Source organism: Amaranthus tricolor, chromosome 9, assembly GCF_026212465.1.
Source record: "Amaranthus tricolor cultivar Red isolate AtriRed21 chromosome 9, ASM2621246v1, whole genome shotgun sequence".
Taxonomy (NCBI): domain Eukaryota; kingdom Viridiplantae; phylum Streptophyta; class Magnoliopsida; order Caryophyllales; family Amaranthaceae; genus Amaranthus; species Amaranthus tricolor.
In genome coordinates this window covers 24,958,857-24,973,294 of record NC_080055.1, presented here as the reverse complement: position 1 = coordinate 24,973,294, position 14,438 = coordinate 24,958,857, and the positions used below count along the sequence as shown (strand labels likewise).

The following is a 14,438-nucleotide window of genomic DNA, read 5'->3' as shown; positions in this document are numbered from 1 at the left end:
AAGGGAACTCGAGGACTTCCCACTCCAGCAGACGCAACAAGAACAGGCGGGAAAGGTCCAAGACTTATCCACACCCTGGCACCACAAATACACGAGATGGCGACTCCAAAACCGCCACTCCAGATGCTCGAACTTTCCTAGAGAGCAAAAAACGAAAAACGTCCGAGAGCGTCCAGTCCCTGCTAGATAAAAGAAGGGAGGAAAGAAAGAAGGCGGAACTCGCTGGTTCTAGCCGCCCCCTCATTTCCGCCACCATGCCGCGGAATGAGGCCACCAAGAGTGTCCTCCCCGAAGAACCCATATCATTAGTCTCCCCCCTGGCCATGGAGATACTAAATACTCCCAATCCCGGGAAAATAAAGGTACCAAACATGGCTGCTTTCGATGGCACGTCATGCCCACAGGAGCACATGACGGCGTATAAGAATCTTATGCTGTTATACACCACCAACTCATCGTTATGGTGTAAGTTCTTTCCAACTACTCTTACAGGAGTAGCTTTGACATGGTACACCTCCCTTCCCGGAGGAAGCATCCACAAGTTTGCCCAACTAGAGGACAAGTTCTTGGGCCATTTTGTAGCCTCAAAAAGGCAGGAGAAATCAAACTTCCACCTGCTTAGTGTCACTCAGTTGGAAGGAGAATCCATATCCTCTTATCTCAAGAAATTCCATGAGGCAGTGCTGGAAGTAACTGATTTGGAGGAGTCAGTTGCGCTAAACGCCCTAATCAACGGAATGAAGGCTCAACGGCTGAAGTTCCAGTTGGTTGAAAGTCAAGTAAAAACGTATGCAGAGGCCATGAAACAATGCCAAAGCTACGTCACGGCCTCGGAGATATGTCAGGCCCATGACCCGAAACGGCGTAAATCCGAAAAGAAGGAAGCCGGATCCTCTCTTCAATCCTCACGACGTAGAGAGGAACATTCTCCGAGGGGGAAGAATTACATGCCGCGTCGTCCTGGCCCACCATCTGATATGGGACCTCCACGAGCCAGACAGGTATATGTAGCAGGAGGGGAGACTAGGACGCGGAATCTGGGGGATGGAGGCAACGACCCAATGTTCAATCGAAACAGGAGGGACATTTTCTTCGCTGTTCGAGATCAATTGCCGGCTCCACCTCCTGTTACCACCCCCTCTGATAGGCGCAACTATAATCTGTGGTGTGACTACCACAAAGAACACGGCCATACTCTGGCACAATGCCGCGAACTAAAGCGCATCTTGCATCAGTTGGCTGACGAGGGAAAACTGTCCAGGTTCATCAACAGGAGAGATTATGATGCTGGAAGAGAAGGAGAAAGGAGGCCATGGCAACAAAAACGCCGATCCCCCAAGAGGAACGAAGCCAGACGCGAAAGTTCCGACACCCAAGGAACTATCAACATGATTTTTGGGGGATACACTGAGGAATATCCCACTATCCGCGCGGCAAAAAACAGCGTCCACACTTTGCTGAAAGGACCTCCCATGGCCGCATCTAAAGGACCGGTCATGAAGTTCGATGCCACGACTTCCCAGCCGCTGCAACAACCCCATACCGACCCCCTGGTAGTCACTCTTAAAATCGGGCAAATGAAAGTCAGACGGGTGCTGGTAGATACGGGAAGCACGGCTGATCTTATTACAATGGAATGCTTGAGAAAGATGAAGTTCGAGGAGAAGCACTTGCAACCCCTAGACAAACCACTGATTGGGTTTGGAGGGAGTCAGGTCATTCCGTCGGGAACGATCATTCTCCCCGTACGGGTAGGGGAGAAAAATGAAAGCCGTACCATGCCCATACGGTTCACAGTGGTAGATCTCAACTTTCCCTACAATGCCATCATGGGGCTCCCACTCATTAACAAGATCAAGGCAGCCATCTTTCCCCATCAACTCCTGCTGCAATTCGAAACAGATAACGGGCAAGTTGGCATTCTGAAAGGAGACCAGGTGACGGCTCGCCAATGCCTCGTTAACACCCTGAAGCGCAGGTCTTCCGAGACACCTGCAAAAAGAAAGAGGGAAGACAAGGTCCCCGCTGTCATGAGCGTATACAGGGAAAATCCCAACACGCATGAAAGGCCTCGCCCCATAGAACGATACGAGGAAGTAGATATGTTCAAGGGGAAACAAATCAAGATAGGGAAAGATCTTCCTGACACGGTCAAGCAGGACATAGTGGCCACCATTGCTGAATTCCGCGACGTCTTTGCTTTTTGCACGGAAGAAATGCCTGGCATCCCTACCAGTGTCGCGTGTCATAAACTTGACATCAAACCAGGCCATAAACCCGTGAAACAAAAGCTACGACATCAAGGAAGAGAGCGGACTGAGGCCGCGAAGGAGGAAGTTGAGAAGTTATTGAGAGCCGGATTTATCAAAGAATGCCAATACTCAGAGTGGCTATCCAACGTTGTTCTGGTAAAAAAACCAAATGGTAAATGGAGGATGTGTGTCGACTTCACGGACCTGAATAAGGCATGCCCCAAAGACGATTATCCACTTCCAAAGATAGATCGTCTGGTCGACTCTACGGCAGGCCATGCATTATTAAGCTTCATGGATGCCAACGCCGGCTATCATCAGATCCCATTGGCCACCGAAGATCAACCTCACACGGCCTTCATTACTAGCACAGGGGTCTATTGCTACAAGGTCATGCCCTTCGGATTAAAAAACGCGGGAGCAACTTATCAGAGGATGGTCAACAAGGTCTTCCAATCTCAGATTGGACGGAATTTAGAAATATATGTGGATGATATGATCACAAAGAGCAAACAAGCAAATCAGCACGCCGCGGACTTACGAGAAACCTTCCTTACCCTTCAAAAACACCAAATGAAGCTTAATCCCGACAAGTGCGTGTTTGGAGTTACCGGAGGTAAGTGCCTCGGCTTTCTGGTAGACGAGCGGGGCATTGAAGCAAATCCCGATAAGATCCAGGCCTTACAAAACATGAGATCCCCCACCTCAGTAAAAGAAGTACAAAAACTCACGGGGTGCATAGCCGCTCTCGGAAGATTCCTTTCCAAGTCTGCGGATAAATGTTCCCCCTTCTTTAAGACAATAAAACAACAGAAGTTCGAGTGGACAGCAGAAGCAGAAGAGTCCTTTCGCCAACTCAAAGAACACCTGTCCACATTACCGAAACTAGTTTCTCCCATCAAAGGGGAGAAACTAGTCCTATATGTTTCTGTCTCCGAGTATTTGTTATCCGGAGTACTGGTTGCGGAAAGGGAAAAGAAACAGTTTCCCGTATACTACGTGAGTCATGCATTCCGCGGCTCTGAGGGAAACTACGGCGAAGTCGAAAAAGTCATATTCGCAATCGTTATGGCAAGCAGAAAATTGAAGCCCTACTTTCAATCCCATCAGATCATCATCCGGACTGATCAACCTTTGAAAAAGATACTGGAAGGAAAAAACAAGTCAAGCCGCGTCACAGATTGGGCAAACCAGCTAGCGGATTTCGGTATCGAATACGAGCCTCGAACGGCAATCAAAGCTCAAGCTCTGGCTGATTTCATTGCTGAAAGTACCTTCCCCTGTCATCCTGAACCCAATCAGAAGTGGAAGTTGTATGTAGATGGGTCCTCAACACAATCAGCTAGTGGAGCTGGACTCCTCATCATGTCTTCCGCGGGGGTCCGTATGGAAAGAGCAGTCAGGTTCGAGTTCGCAGCATCTAACAACGAGGCAGAATATGAAGCATTATTGATGGGATTGAGAATTTGCTACGAAGCGGGAGCGAAAAACTTGTCCGCTTTCTCTGACTCCCAATTGATCGTGGGACAAGTCAACGGAGAATTCGAAGCAAAGGATGATAGCATGAAGATGTATTTGCAGCAGGTGAAAGAATTTGTTCAAAAATTCGACAAGTTCACATTGGAGCACATTCCAAGATCCCAGAACGCACAAGCTGATTCCCTAGCAAAACTGGCCAGCTCAGCAGAAACATCCGCGGCTCGAGACATTATCTGGGAAGTACTTCCTAATCCCAGCATCAACTTCATGGTCAACACCATCGACAGATCAGATACATGGATGGAACTGTACATCGAATATTTGCGAAATCAGACGCTTCCCCAAGATAAAAGCCAGGCCAATATGCTCCAGAAGAAAGCAAGATGGTTCGAACTCCACGAAGGAACGCTCTACAAGAAGTCGTATACACACCCCCTCCTGAAATGTGTATCCCCTGAAGAAGGAAACTATATCCTTCGCGAAATACATGAAGGAGGATGCGGTATACATCAGGGAGTGCGAACTGTCATCGGGAAAGTCCTGAGAAGTGGATATTATTGGCCCTCACTCCGAGAAGACGCGGAATACTTGATCAAGAGATGTCCTGAATGCCAATACCATTCAAAGATAGGAAGGAAGCCGTCTAATTACTTGACTGCCATACAAGCCGTCTTGCCTTTCGACAAGTGGGGCATGGACCTCCTTGGTCCCTTCCCTCCGGCAAAAGGGCAACGCAAATTCATCATTGTGGCCATTGATTATTTCACAAAATATGTAGAAGCGGAAGCCCTTAGTTCAATCACGGACAAACAAGTCTGTCAGTTTATATGGAGAAATATCATCACAAGGTACGGCATCCCCCGGGTGATCATAACAGATAATGGAAGGCAGTTCGTCAGCAAGAACACTATCGAGTACTGCGACAAATTTAACATCCAGATCAGATTCAGTTCAGTATCCAGGCCGCAAACTAACGGTCAAGTGGAGTCCGCAAACAAAGAGATCCTGAATGGCATTAAGAAGAAGATAGAGGGAGTCAAAGGTAATTGGGATGAAGAACTACCAGGCATCTTATGGGCAAGCCGAACAACCATCAAAGACGCAACGGGGCATACACCTTTCTCTTTAGTATATGGATCTGAAGCCGTGCTCCCAGTTGAAATAGGCATACCCTCTACAAGGGTCACCTACTACTCACACGACGAAAATGAGGAAGGAAAAAGAGCAAACTTAGATCTGCTGCCGGAAACAAGAGGAAACGCGATGCTGAGATCAATAGCACAAAAACAGAAGATGATCCGTAGCTTCAATCGCCACGTAAAAACCAGACGCATTCAAATGGGTGATTTGGTCCTTCGAAAAATAGAAGCTACGGGAAAGATCGTGGAAAAAGGAAAGTTAGGAGCCAAATGGGACGGCCCTTTCAAAGTCACCCGCATCATCAAACCGGGAACTTTCGAACTAGAAGACATGAAAGGGAAAAAACTACCCCGTCCATGGAATGGAGACCACCTAAAGAAATTCTACATTTAATAAAATTTGCAAGGGGCAATCAGTTACTAGTATCAGTGTTAGCAGCATCAATCCGCGACTACACTCATCCCGCAACGTAGTTGCGTTGTCATTCGAATTCACTTTTGTATTCTTATCAATCCTTTATAACAGAAGTTTCAATTTCAGATTATCTGGCACCTATGTTCGCAACTATTTGGTAAAAATCTATTGCAAATCTTATTAAATCAGTAATATCCAAAAGTCGGACCCCTTGAGAGAGGTCCCATTATCAAGTTATTCTAAGTCACTAACGAACCTATGACTTCGACAAGTCGGACCCTCAGTTTGGGGTCCCCCTAGTTCAAAACATTCTAAGTTTTTACAATGATGTTTCCCAACCGGGACATCGATAAGTCGGACCCCCAGTTTGGGGTCCCCTAATTCAAAATATTCTAAGTTTTTACAATGATGTTTCCCAACCGGGACATCGATAAGTCGGACCCCCAGTTTGGGGTCCCCTAGTTCAAAATATTCTAAGTTTTTACAATGATGTTTCCCAACCGGGACATCGATAAGTCGGACCCCCAGTTTGGGGTCCCCTAGTTCAAAACATTCTAAGTCTTTACAATGATGTTTCATAACCGGAACATCGATAAGTCGGACCCCCAGTTTGGGGTCCCCCTAGTTCAAAATATTCCAAAAGATGTTTCCCAACCGGGACGTCGATAAGTCGGACCCCCAGTTTGGGGTCCCCGAGTTCAAAAGAAAATCCAAGTCTCCCAAAAAGATTACCCGCGACCGGGACATCGACAAGTCGGACCCCCCTACTGGGGTCTGAAGGCTGAAAATATTCTAAGTCCAAATTTCCTTGATGTCGCCTATACGTGACATCGAAAAATCACGTCCTTTAAGTAGTATTCCGCGGCCTCAGAAGAAAGAAGCCACGGCTCAACAAATAGAAGCATGGATATCACGAAAAATCAGGAATATATACATCGAATATTCAAAATATAGTTGAATGTTTACAAAAAACAAGGTTACTAAAATACAAGATTATACATCGTCAAAAAAGGCCTCGACATCTTCACCCGGCGGCGGAGGAGATTCGATCCTTCCCTCTTCAAAACTCGGGGTGAAGCTGACATAATCTTCAACATTGAACGGCTCCACCCCGATCTCAGACAACTCCCGGGACAAGCTCTGGAGGTTCCGGCCTTCGTCAATAATGAGATTCGATAGATCAAGGCATAGAACCTCCAGGTTGGAGAGCGTCAAGTTCTCTGGGACATCTGACGCCGGAGGAGAAGAGAGAGCCAGCTGCTCCAAGTCGAGACTTAAAGCCTCCCTCTCAGCCTCGGCATTTATCTTTTCAGACCAGGCCCTCTTTTCGGCCGCGTCCCAGACCGTGTCGACCAGTACCGCCGACTCCCCGTCCAAGACAGGAGCAAGGTTGGACAAAGCTTCACTCCCCTTTTGTTCAGCAGTTTGCTGAAGGGAAGTAAAATCCATGCCCAACTCTGCGGCAGCCAGACGATACTTCTCGTCACTAATCATGGTTCCGGCCTTCACCATCTCGGCCGTCAGATCTCCGAGAAACTTCGACGCTTCCGGCTCATCCGAGAGAAGCCAATCTCGAGCTATCCGGGCCTTCCTGGTTAGGCACAATTTGTATACTTTAGCCGCGGATAGAATCATTTTGAAGTGGGAAGAATCGGCCGACACTTGCTGCATTAGTTGCTGGTTCTGATGAACGAGCTTGGCATGAGTATCCATCAGCAAGCCGACCTCATGGCTGATGCTCGCGGACCTGGTGGAAGCAGCATCCAAGTTCTCGACGATCTGATCCAGCTGCTTCCTCGCCCTTTCCCGCCATTGTTCGGTTTTGACCAAGCGTTCTTTCAGCTCAGAGCACTTGGCCAGTTTTTCTTTGAGGCTCGGCAGGTCCTCCCGCAGTTTTGTTAATTCTTCGTTCAGCTCTTCGCAGCGGGAGGTAAGGGCGGCCATGGTTTCCTGGTCCGCGGCACTTTGACGGTTGGCGTCGAGCTCAAAGGCCAACCGTATGAACGCCTGCAAAGGAACGATTATTAAAGAAATCCGGAAGCAAAAAATAATCATATTACTGAGTTTAAAAGTTATTACCTCCGCCGCCGAAGCTTGTGCTTGACGCACCCTATCACGGGGGGGCATAGATTCTAAAAGGTCGACGTCCACTTTGCTGATTAAGTTGGACGTCGCCCTGTTAAAGCGGACTACTAAGCCCTTATGCCCCAGCTCCGGAAAGGGTGTGTCGCGTCGAAAAGGGGAAACCTCCCGACGACGGTAAACCTCGGCATACTGAGAGGAGGGAGCCGCGGAAGATTCCCCCATTTTCTCCTTCCCTTTATCTGAAGATGGCCGTGGAGAGTCTTGAAGGGGCGAGGTCTCCTCTTCAACTGGCCTTATTTGGAGGGGCCGGGCGGTAGGGACCGCGCCCACGGAGGGCCTCTTTGCCGACTTCTCCTTGTGGGAAGAAGAATCCCGCTTCCTCTTCTTCTTCCCACTCTTTTTTGTCGCACCCCTCGTCTGAGGAGGAACCACCCTCTCAGATTCATCGGGGATATGAACCTGCTTTCTTTCTTCAAGAAGTCGGAGAGCCTCTTGCTCCGAAGGCACGTCCTCCAGACCCTTCTCCACGGTTGCCGAGTCCTACAAAAGAAGAGGTTAGGAAGAATCAACAAAAATCTTTTTTCAACAGAACTTTGTATAGAGATATACCTTTGGAGGAAGGGGAAGAGGCTTATCCTCGGCCCGCTGGATGGCCCCTGAAGCAAGTCTCAGAACACTGAATTTCTTCATTAGTTCAGGACTCTTGGCTCGAAGATTTTGCTTGGCTATCCCTGTAGAAGCATGAGTTAGCAACAGTCAAACGTACTATAGAAAAGGAAAGGAAGAAACTCGGCAACTCTTACTCCGATCGATAGCCAAGCTAATGCCGAAGGCTGAGAGGAGGTTCTCATTCTCCAGCTCAGGACGACCAGGTATCCAATTAAGTTGGACGTTCATTGGTTTCCTTCCCAATTGAACGTCCATCTTTGCATATTCTATGATCACCGCATCGTTAAAGGAACATTGCGGGATCCCATTATTAAAACCCGAGAGATTGGGCTTTATATCAAAAGAGGTCTTGATATTCCATCCCTCTGAGTTGTATAAGTATGCGAATTTTGTCCTATACCCCTTCTGGTTATCGGGGAGGTCTTGGACTATCTTCAGTCCTCGACGGTGGGTGAAAGTAATCCAGCCACAGCCGTATGATTGGGAATTACATAGGCGGGCTCTGAATATATATCTAAAAGCTGTGAGTGTTGGTGGCACGGCCAAAACTTTACACAAGATCAAAAAGGCCACCATACAACCCCAGGCGTTCGGGTATAACTCGGGCACTGAGACGTCCAAAAACTCTAACACCTCTCTAAAAAACGGGTGAAGAGGAAATCTAAGCCCTAATTCAAAAGAAGGGAAGTATACGGCTATACAATGTGGAGGGGGAAACCTAACGGTGTCATAATTCCCCGGGGTAATAATATTTATGTTATCTTTTAAACCCCATTTTTGAGAGATGGCCTCCCGACGGTTGTCTAGATCTCTCTTAGTCTGTACGTCAATAAAGTAATTTAGAGGCCCGCCGTCTGGAATGTAGAATGGAGGAGGAGCTGGCGCCGCACTCTCTCTTCCTGAAGACTCGGCTGATCCTTCAAGGTTTTCCATATCTACATACAATAACCCTTCTAGGTCAGGATTTATTCGCGGCAAGTAATTTGGAAAGAAAGCAATGCTCACTTCCCAAGGAGCAGTTTTCATAATCTCCGGAGGGTATATAGGAGATACGGACGACTCATCCCCAGCTTTTATTGGTTCATAATGGGGGGTAATTCTCACTGAACTACTTTCATCCGAGTCATCCATTGGTAAACCCTTTTTATTAAGACGCCTACGTACTATCAAAGGAGTTTCCGGCAAGTTAGTAGGGTTGGTGTCTGAGTTAGTAGTCGCGACATCCATGATAATAATAAAGTAAAAGCCGAAACTTGTAAAGAATGGAGACTAGATTCATAAACAAATTCAAAGTTCTAGGCTAGCATTCATGAACAGATTGAAGATATTCAAGAAATTCGAGAACAGTTTGAAGAATAACTTGAAGAAATTCGAAAAATCTGGGAAAAGTTTGAATACCTTAGAGAAATGTGAAGATTCGTCAGAAATTTGGTGAAGATCTGTCAGAGACCTTGAAGATCTTCGAAGGATTTGTCAGAAGTTTGAAGGAGGGATGAGGATTGTCCGAGCGTCTCTCTCTACTTTCTCTCTTGCAATTTGAAGATTTGAAAAGAGTTAATGAAGATTAGGTAAGATGGAACTATTCCAACTACCCTATTTATAACAGCAATAAATGCTTCACTTTGGGTTTGAACAGTTGAAAGAAAAGTTGAAATTCCAAATGAAAGCTGGGAAGTCGATAAGTCGGACTCCCAATGAGGGGAAGCCAACAGATTTCTTCTTAAGTGTTTAATAATGTCCGTGAGGTCTATTAGTCGGACCCTAGTTGAAGGGGTGATTTTGCAAATTTTTTCTAAGTGTTAAATCCTTGAATTTAGCTGGGAGGTCGAAAAGTCGGACCCTCAATTAAAGAGCAACATCATCAATTTGTTTAAGTATCAAACCATCCAGCCGGTGAGTCGATAAGTCGGACTCCCAGGGAAGGGTAGAATATGTATAATTATTCTAAGTCCTTCAGACAATGTCCGGAGGATCGATAAGTCTGACCCTAAATTGAATCTCCTGAAAGGGAAATCATTTGAAGAATTAAGGTCAGACGTTCAGCTGTCCGACTTATGGACACGACAAATGAAATGTGATGGAAGGAAACATGAAAATTTCTTAAGAAGATTTCCGTATGGTCGATAAGTCGGACCCCCAAATGACCCTAATCCAAGTAAAAAAAAAAATAAAAAAAAAAAAAAAAAAAAAAAAATTCTAAGTATAGAACCTCTCATGTGTGTCCGTGGGATCGAAGATGCGAGTTCTGGGGCTCATTCCGTATCATGCTGGAATAAAGAGGGCTGCTTGGACCAAGTACTGAATATTTTTAAAGATATCCGTGTGGTCGATAAGTCGGACCCCCAGGTGGTCCTTCTCTTTCTCAAAATATTCTAAGTATTGAAGGAGGATTCCCGTGCTGAACTTACGAATGAAGACGCAAACTATTAGTTCGCGGCATAGTTCAACCATAGGGGTAAAAATGTTGAGAAGAATGCAATGCCGCGTCATTACCAGGAATCTGATTCGTAAATACCCTTGACGTTACGCGGTATCAGTTCAAAACAGACAGTTGATTTAATCCGCACAGTCGATAAGTCGGACCCTCCTTGGGTGTTTTGTTGAAAACCTGATTTCTGCAATATCAGTGAAAGCAAGGGCCGAAATATGATGTCGCGGAATCTAGATCCCACATTCACTATTTCGCTGTTGTATTAACACGTCTGGGGCTACTTCGCGGCATACTTCAAGCCGCGGCTTCATATGTCCGTTTGACCCGTATTCAATGTGTTCTTGCCTGACAAGCTTAAAAGGTCATATCTTTTTCGTTACAATTCGGAATTTGGCATATGAACAGTCGATTCAAAGCTTTCAAGCTCAACTTTCATGATTCATCAGAAAATTCGCCAGATTGCGCATGTGTTCATCCTCATGGGGCTTTCGCATGTTCTCTATGATCGTGTCCCTTCACTAAATCAATTACGATGGGTGCATATTTATCCGCATAAAGGAAGATATTTCAGGGCGTCGGGACTCTCCCCTCATATTGTCCTTCATGCGTGGGGCTAAATGTCATGGTATTGTTTTTAATTAAATAATTAGCATCATATCCCTAAAATACCCTTTGACCTTTCGGGATTTGACTTTGACTTTTAGTCAATAGGCTTTTTGGCTGGACCTCTTTTCTTCTTTGGCAGGCCCATGGGTTTTTACCTCCAGAATACTTAAATCCTTTGCCATCCCTCTCCTGTGGCTATCCTCCTTTTAAGGAGAATAACCACCCACCACCTTCCACTCTTCATACATGCTTGGCTCTCCTTGCTTCAGATGAATAACTGTCCATTCTTCCCCTGACCAGTCCACCTCCCATTACTCCCATGTTAGTCCACTTCTTCTCAGAAATAACTCCCCTTCTTCACCATTATAAATAGAGGCTACCATCAAGGAGGGAGGATCATCTGAAATAGCTTTCCTAGTATCCTTGCTTACATTACTTCCTTAGCCTTCCTAAACTCTAGCACTAGCACTAGCAATCCCAATCCCGACCTTCCTTCTTGCATTCATTCTACAATCTGTCATTCATTAATTTCCGATCTACGTTCTAACTTGAGCGTCGGAGGGGTTTTCCGGGAGATCACCCCCCGGACAAGGCTAACGTGTTGTATTGCAGGAATTCAAGTCGCTTTCTCTTATAAACCGTTTCACTTGATCACTCTTCCATCAATCTCCAGGTATTTTAAGTGTCTTTTGCACTTCCTCGTTTCATTACCGAAACACTTGTAATGTGTGAAACCAAGTAATTCGTATGTATAACATCTGAACCAAGATCATAATACAACTCATCTTATCGTCTAATGAAATAACATACTCAAATTGAATATTTTTTCATTAATATCAATGTCAATAAACAACATACAAGAGCATCTAAGAAGGTAATAACTCAGTGGGAGAGAAATCTACCTCCCGAACCCAAACTATGGGTTCAAAAACTTGTAACCCCTCCCCCTCTCACCCAACCACTGTCCCTCCCGCTATAGTGTTAAGCAATTTATCCGGAGAGAGGATGGCCATAGTGGGTCCCCCGCTTTACCAATTACAAAAATAATATAATGAATATAAATAAACAACATACGCAAACAGCCAAGGCGAGTAGTTTGAGGATCAGCTACTTCTTCAAGCACAACATCACATTTACAGCAACTAGGAGGCCAATCATATTCCCCATCTATTACCCACTCTGAGTAGGTGCGCACCTACAAAAAGCATGCACACACAAGTGAACATTATGTCTCTCCCTTCAAATAACTTTGCCATAAGAAAGCAAGAATATATCAGAAATGCTTATACAATTAACAATATTACAATGTGATTAGTACCTTTAAGCATTAGCTTCTCCAGCAAAGTAAGTTGGCAAAGAAAACTAGCAGAAAATGGATCAGAATTTGCAGATGCGTGACATAAAAGATATTTAAAAACCCATTAGAAAAGAGCATCACCCAATGTTGTTAAAGTAGCTTTGAACTAACCCTCTTCCAGCTCCTGGTAAATCATGTTTATGAATAAGGCCAAAAGATGATTATCAGTGACTTGATTCTTACTTATGTGTATGTTTTGGAGTAGATGGAAAGATACTACTATGCTCAAACAAGCACATCAATTGCTTGAATGAGTTTCCACAAAGCCGAGGACAATGCATGCAGAGGCCCTGGAACAAGCATGATCCTTATTCCTTACTTGATTCTTATCTTTTTTTCTCCTTGATTTCCCTCCTCTTTGTCTTCTATCCATTTAGATCATTGATTTCATCGACTGTGTTGTACACGTAATCTGGCGTACCAGGCACGTTTCCGACACCAGTATCGTACCAAACACTAGTGAGCCGACAAAAACGGAGAGACCGAGTAACATAGAGCATGACACGACCCGTGTCAAGGCCCAGCACGACATGAGAAACTTAGAGGTTGGCTTCGTGCGACCGAATTGGGTATTTAGGCACGACACGACCCATGGCACGATAATGGCAATTTAAGCACAACCTATGGCACGAGTTTAGGGCCCATGGCACAAGTAAGAATATTGTAAGATATTCTCTTTGCATTTTCACTATTTTGTATTTTCTATCTTTTATTATTTATAAATATACAAACATTTGAATAAACAAATAATATGTATACAATAATTTTCTTAATTTAATTCGAATCAAGGAAAATACATTAAAAAATATTAGGTAAGCATGTGGCACGTGGGCTTGGGTCGCATATGGCCCCATTTTTAGGTGGCCTGGCTCGACATGACATGACTCAACTCACATCACAATTTTGCACAACACAACTTGGCACGAGGTATGACAAGAACGACATACAGGCAACCCAACACGACATTGTTTTTATGGTTATTTACCTATTAGGTACTTCGTTGTACGAATAACTCATTTTTTGTGATTAATTATTAATTATTGAAAATTGCCTCTTGTATTTCTTCTTTGTGAACCCTATTTCTTTGCTAAGAAAATAAGCTATAATAATCTAGCTTACCATCTTGGTGTTGGATTGATTATTGAGTACTTTAAATTTATTCAATTTGTGTTGTTGCTTCCTCAATGCTCATATCTTACTCTTTACACTGTATTTGGATAGAGAGAAATGGAGAAAAAGGAAGGGAAGGAATTTGGAAGGATAAAAGATCTTTTGTTTGGATAACAAAAGGGGAGAGAAGAGATTTTGAAGGAAGGGGTTTGGAGGGAAAACATGGAGAAATTTTGTTAAGAATATAGTTTTTTCTAAAATGGAAAGATTTGGAGGAAAATACTTTTTTTTCCTTCTTTTTCCCTTCCTTTCTCTTTTAAACAAATGTGCTTTTTGCCTCCTTACCCCCCTTCCTTTTCCTTCCTTCCCTTCCCTTCCCCTTCCCTTCCTTTTTTTTCTATCCTAACTTGCTATCCAAACATATTGTTAAAGTTTTTCTCGTAAAATTTCAAAAAATCTATGAAAAGAAATCATGTTATTTTATTAAGTTTCTGCCTAAGAGAGCCTTTTTATATTCATTTCAAAGAGAATACATTTATGCTCACCTTCTAGAATTACGCATGCCATTGATTGCTTTATAAAATGTTTTTTTACCTAAACATAACATTTTAATTGTTATTCAAGATTTTTGTTTAATTCTTTTAGGAATACTAGAGGATCCTTAAAGAGATGAAAATATTGTATCTATGAACATCATATATCGGTTTATCAAAAAAGATTAATCTACCATTCTTATGTTATGGACCAGAATTTTGTTAGGAATTCAAGCTAAGCTAAAGGGTAGGGAGAAGAAAGAGGCTAAAAAAGATAGTTAAGAAGAAAGACAGTAAAAGAGAGAAAATGTGCTAATCTCGAGTTTAGCAACTCGAGAATAGTAAATTCATTCATAACCTGC

General features: G+C 44.3%; 1 protein-coding gene across 1 annotated transcript; it reads right to left on the bottom strand.

The window, feature by feature from the left end:
* Positions 1-6,278: 6,278 nt before the first annotated feature.
* LOC130823422 (uncharacterized) lies at positions 6,279-9,457 on the bottom strand. Its single transcript, XM_057688043.1, has 4 exons — positions 8,174-9,457; positions 7,980-8,101; positions 7,365-7,910; positions 6,279-7,292 (listed from the first exon to the last, which is right to left on the bottom strand). Exons 1-4 carry the CDS (start codon positions 9,264-9,266, stop codon positions 6,279-6,281), a joined length of 2,775 nt encoding a protein of 924 aa, XP_057544026.1. The 5' UTR covers positions 9,267-9,457.
* Positions 9,458-14,438: the final 4,981 nt, after the last annotated feature.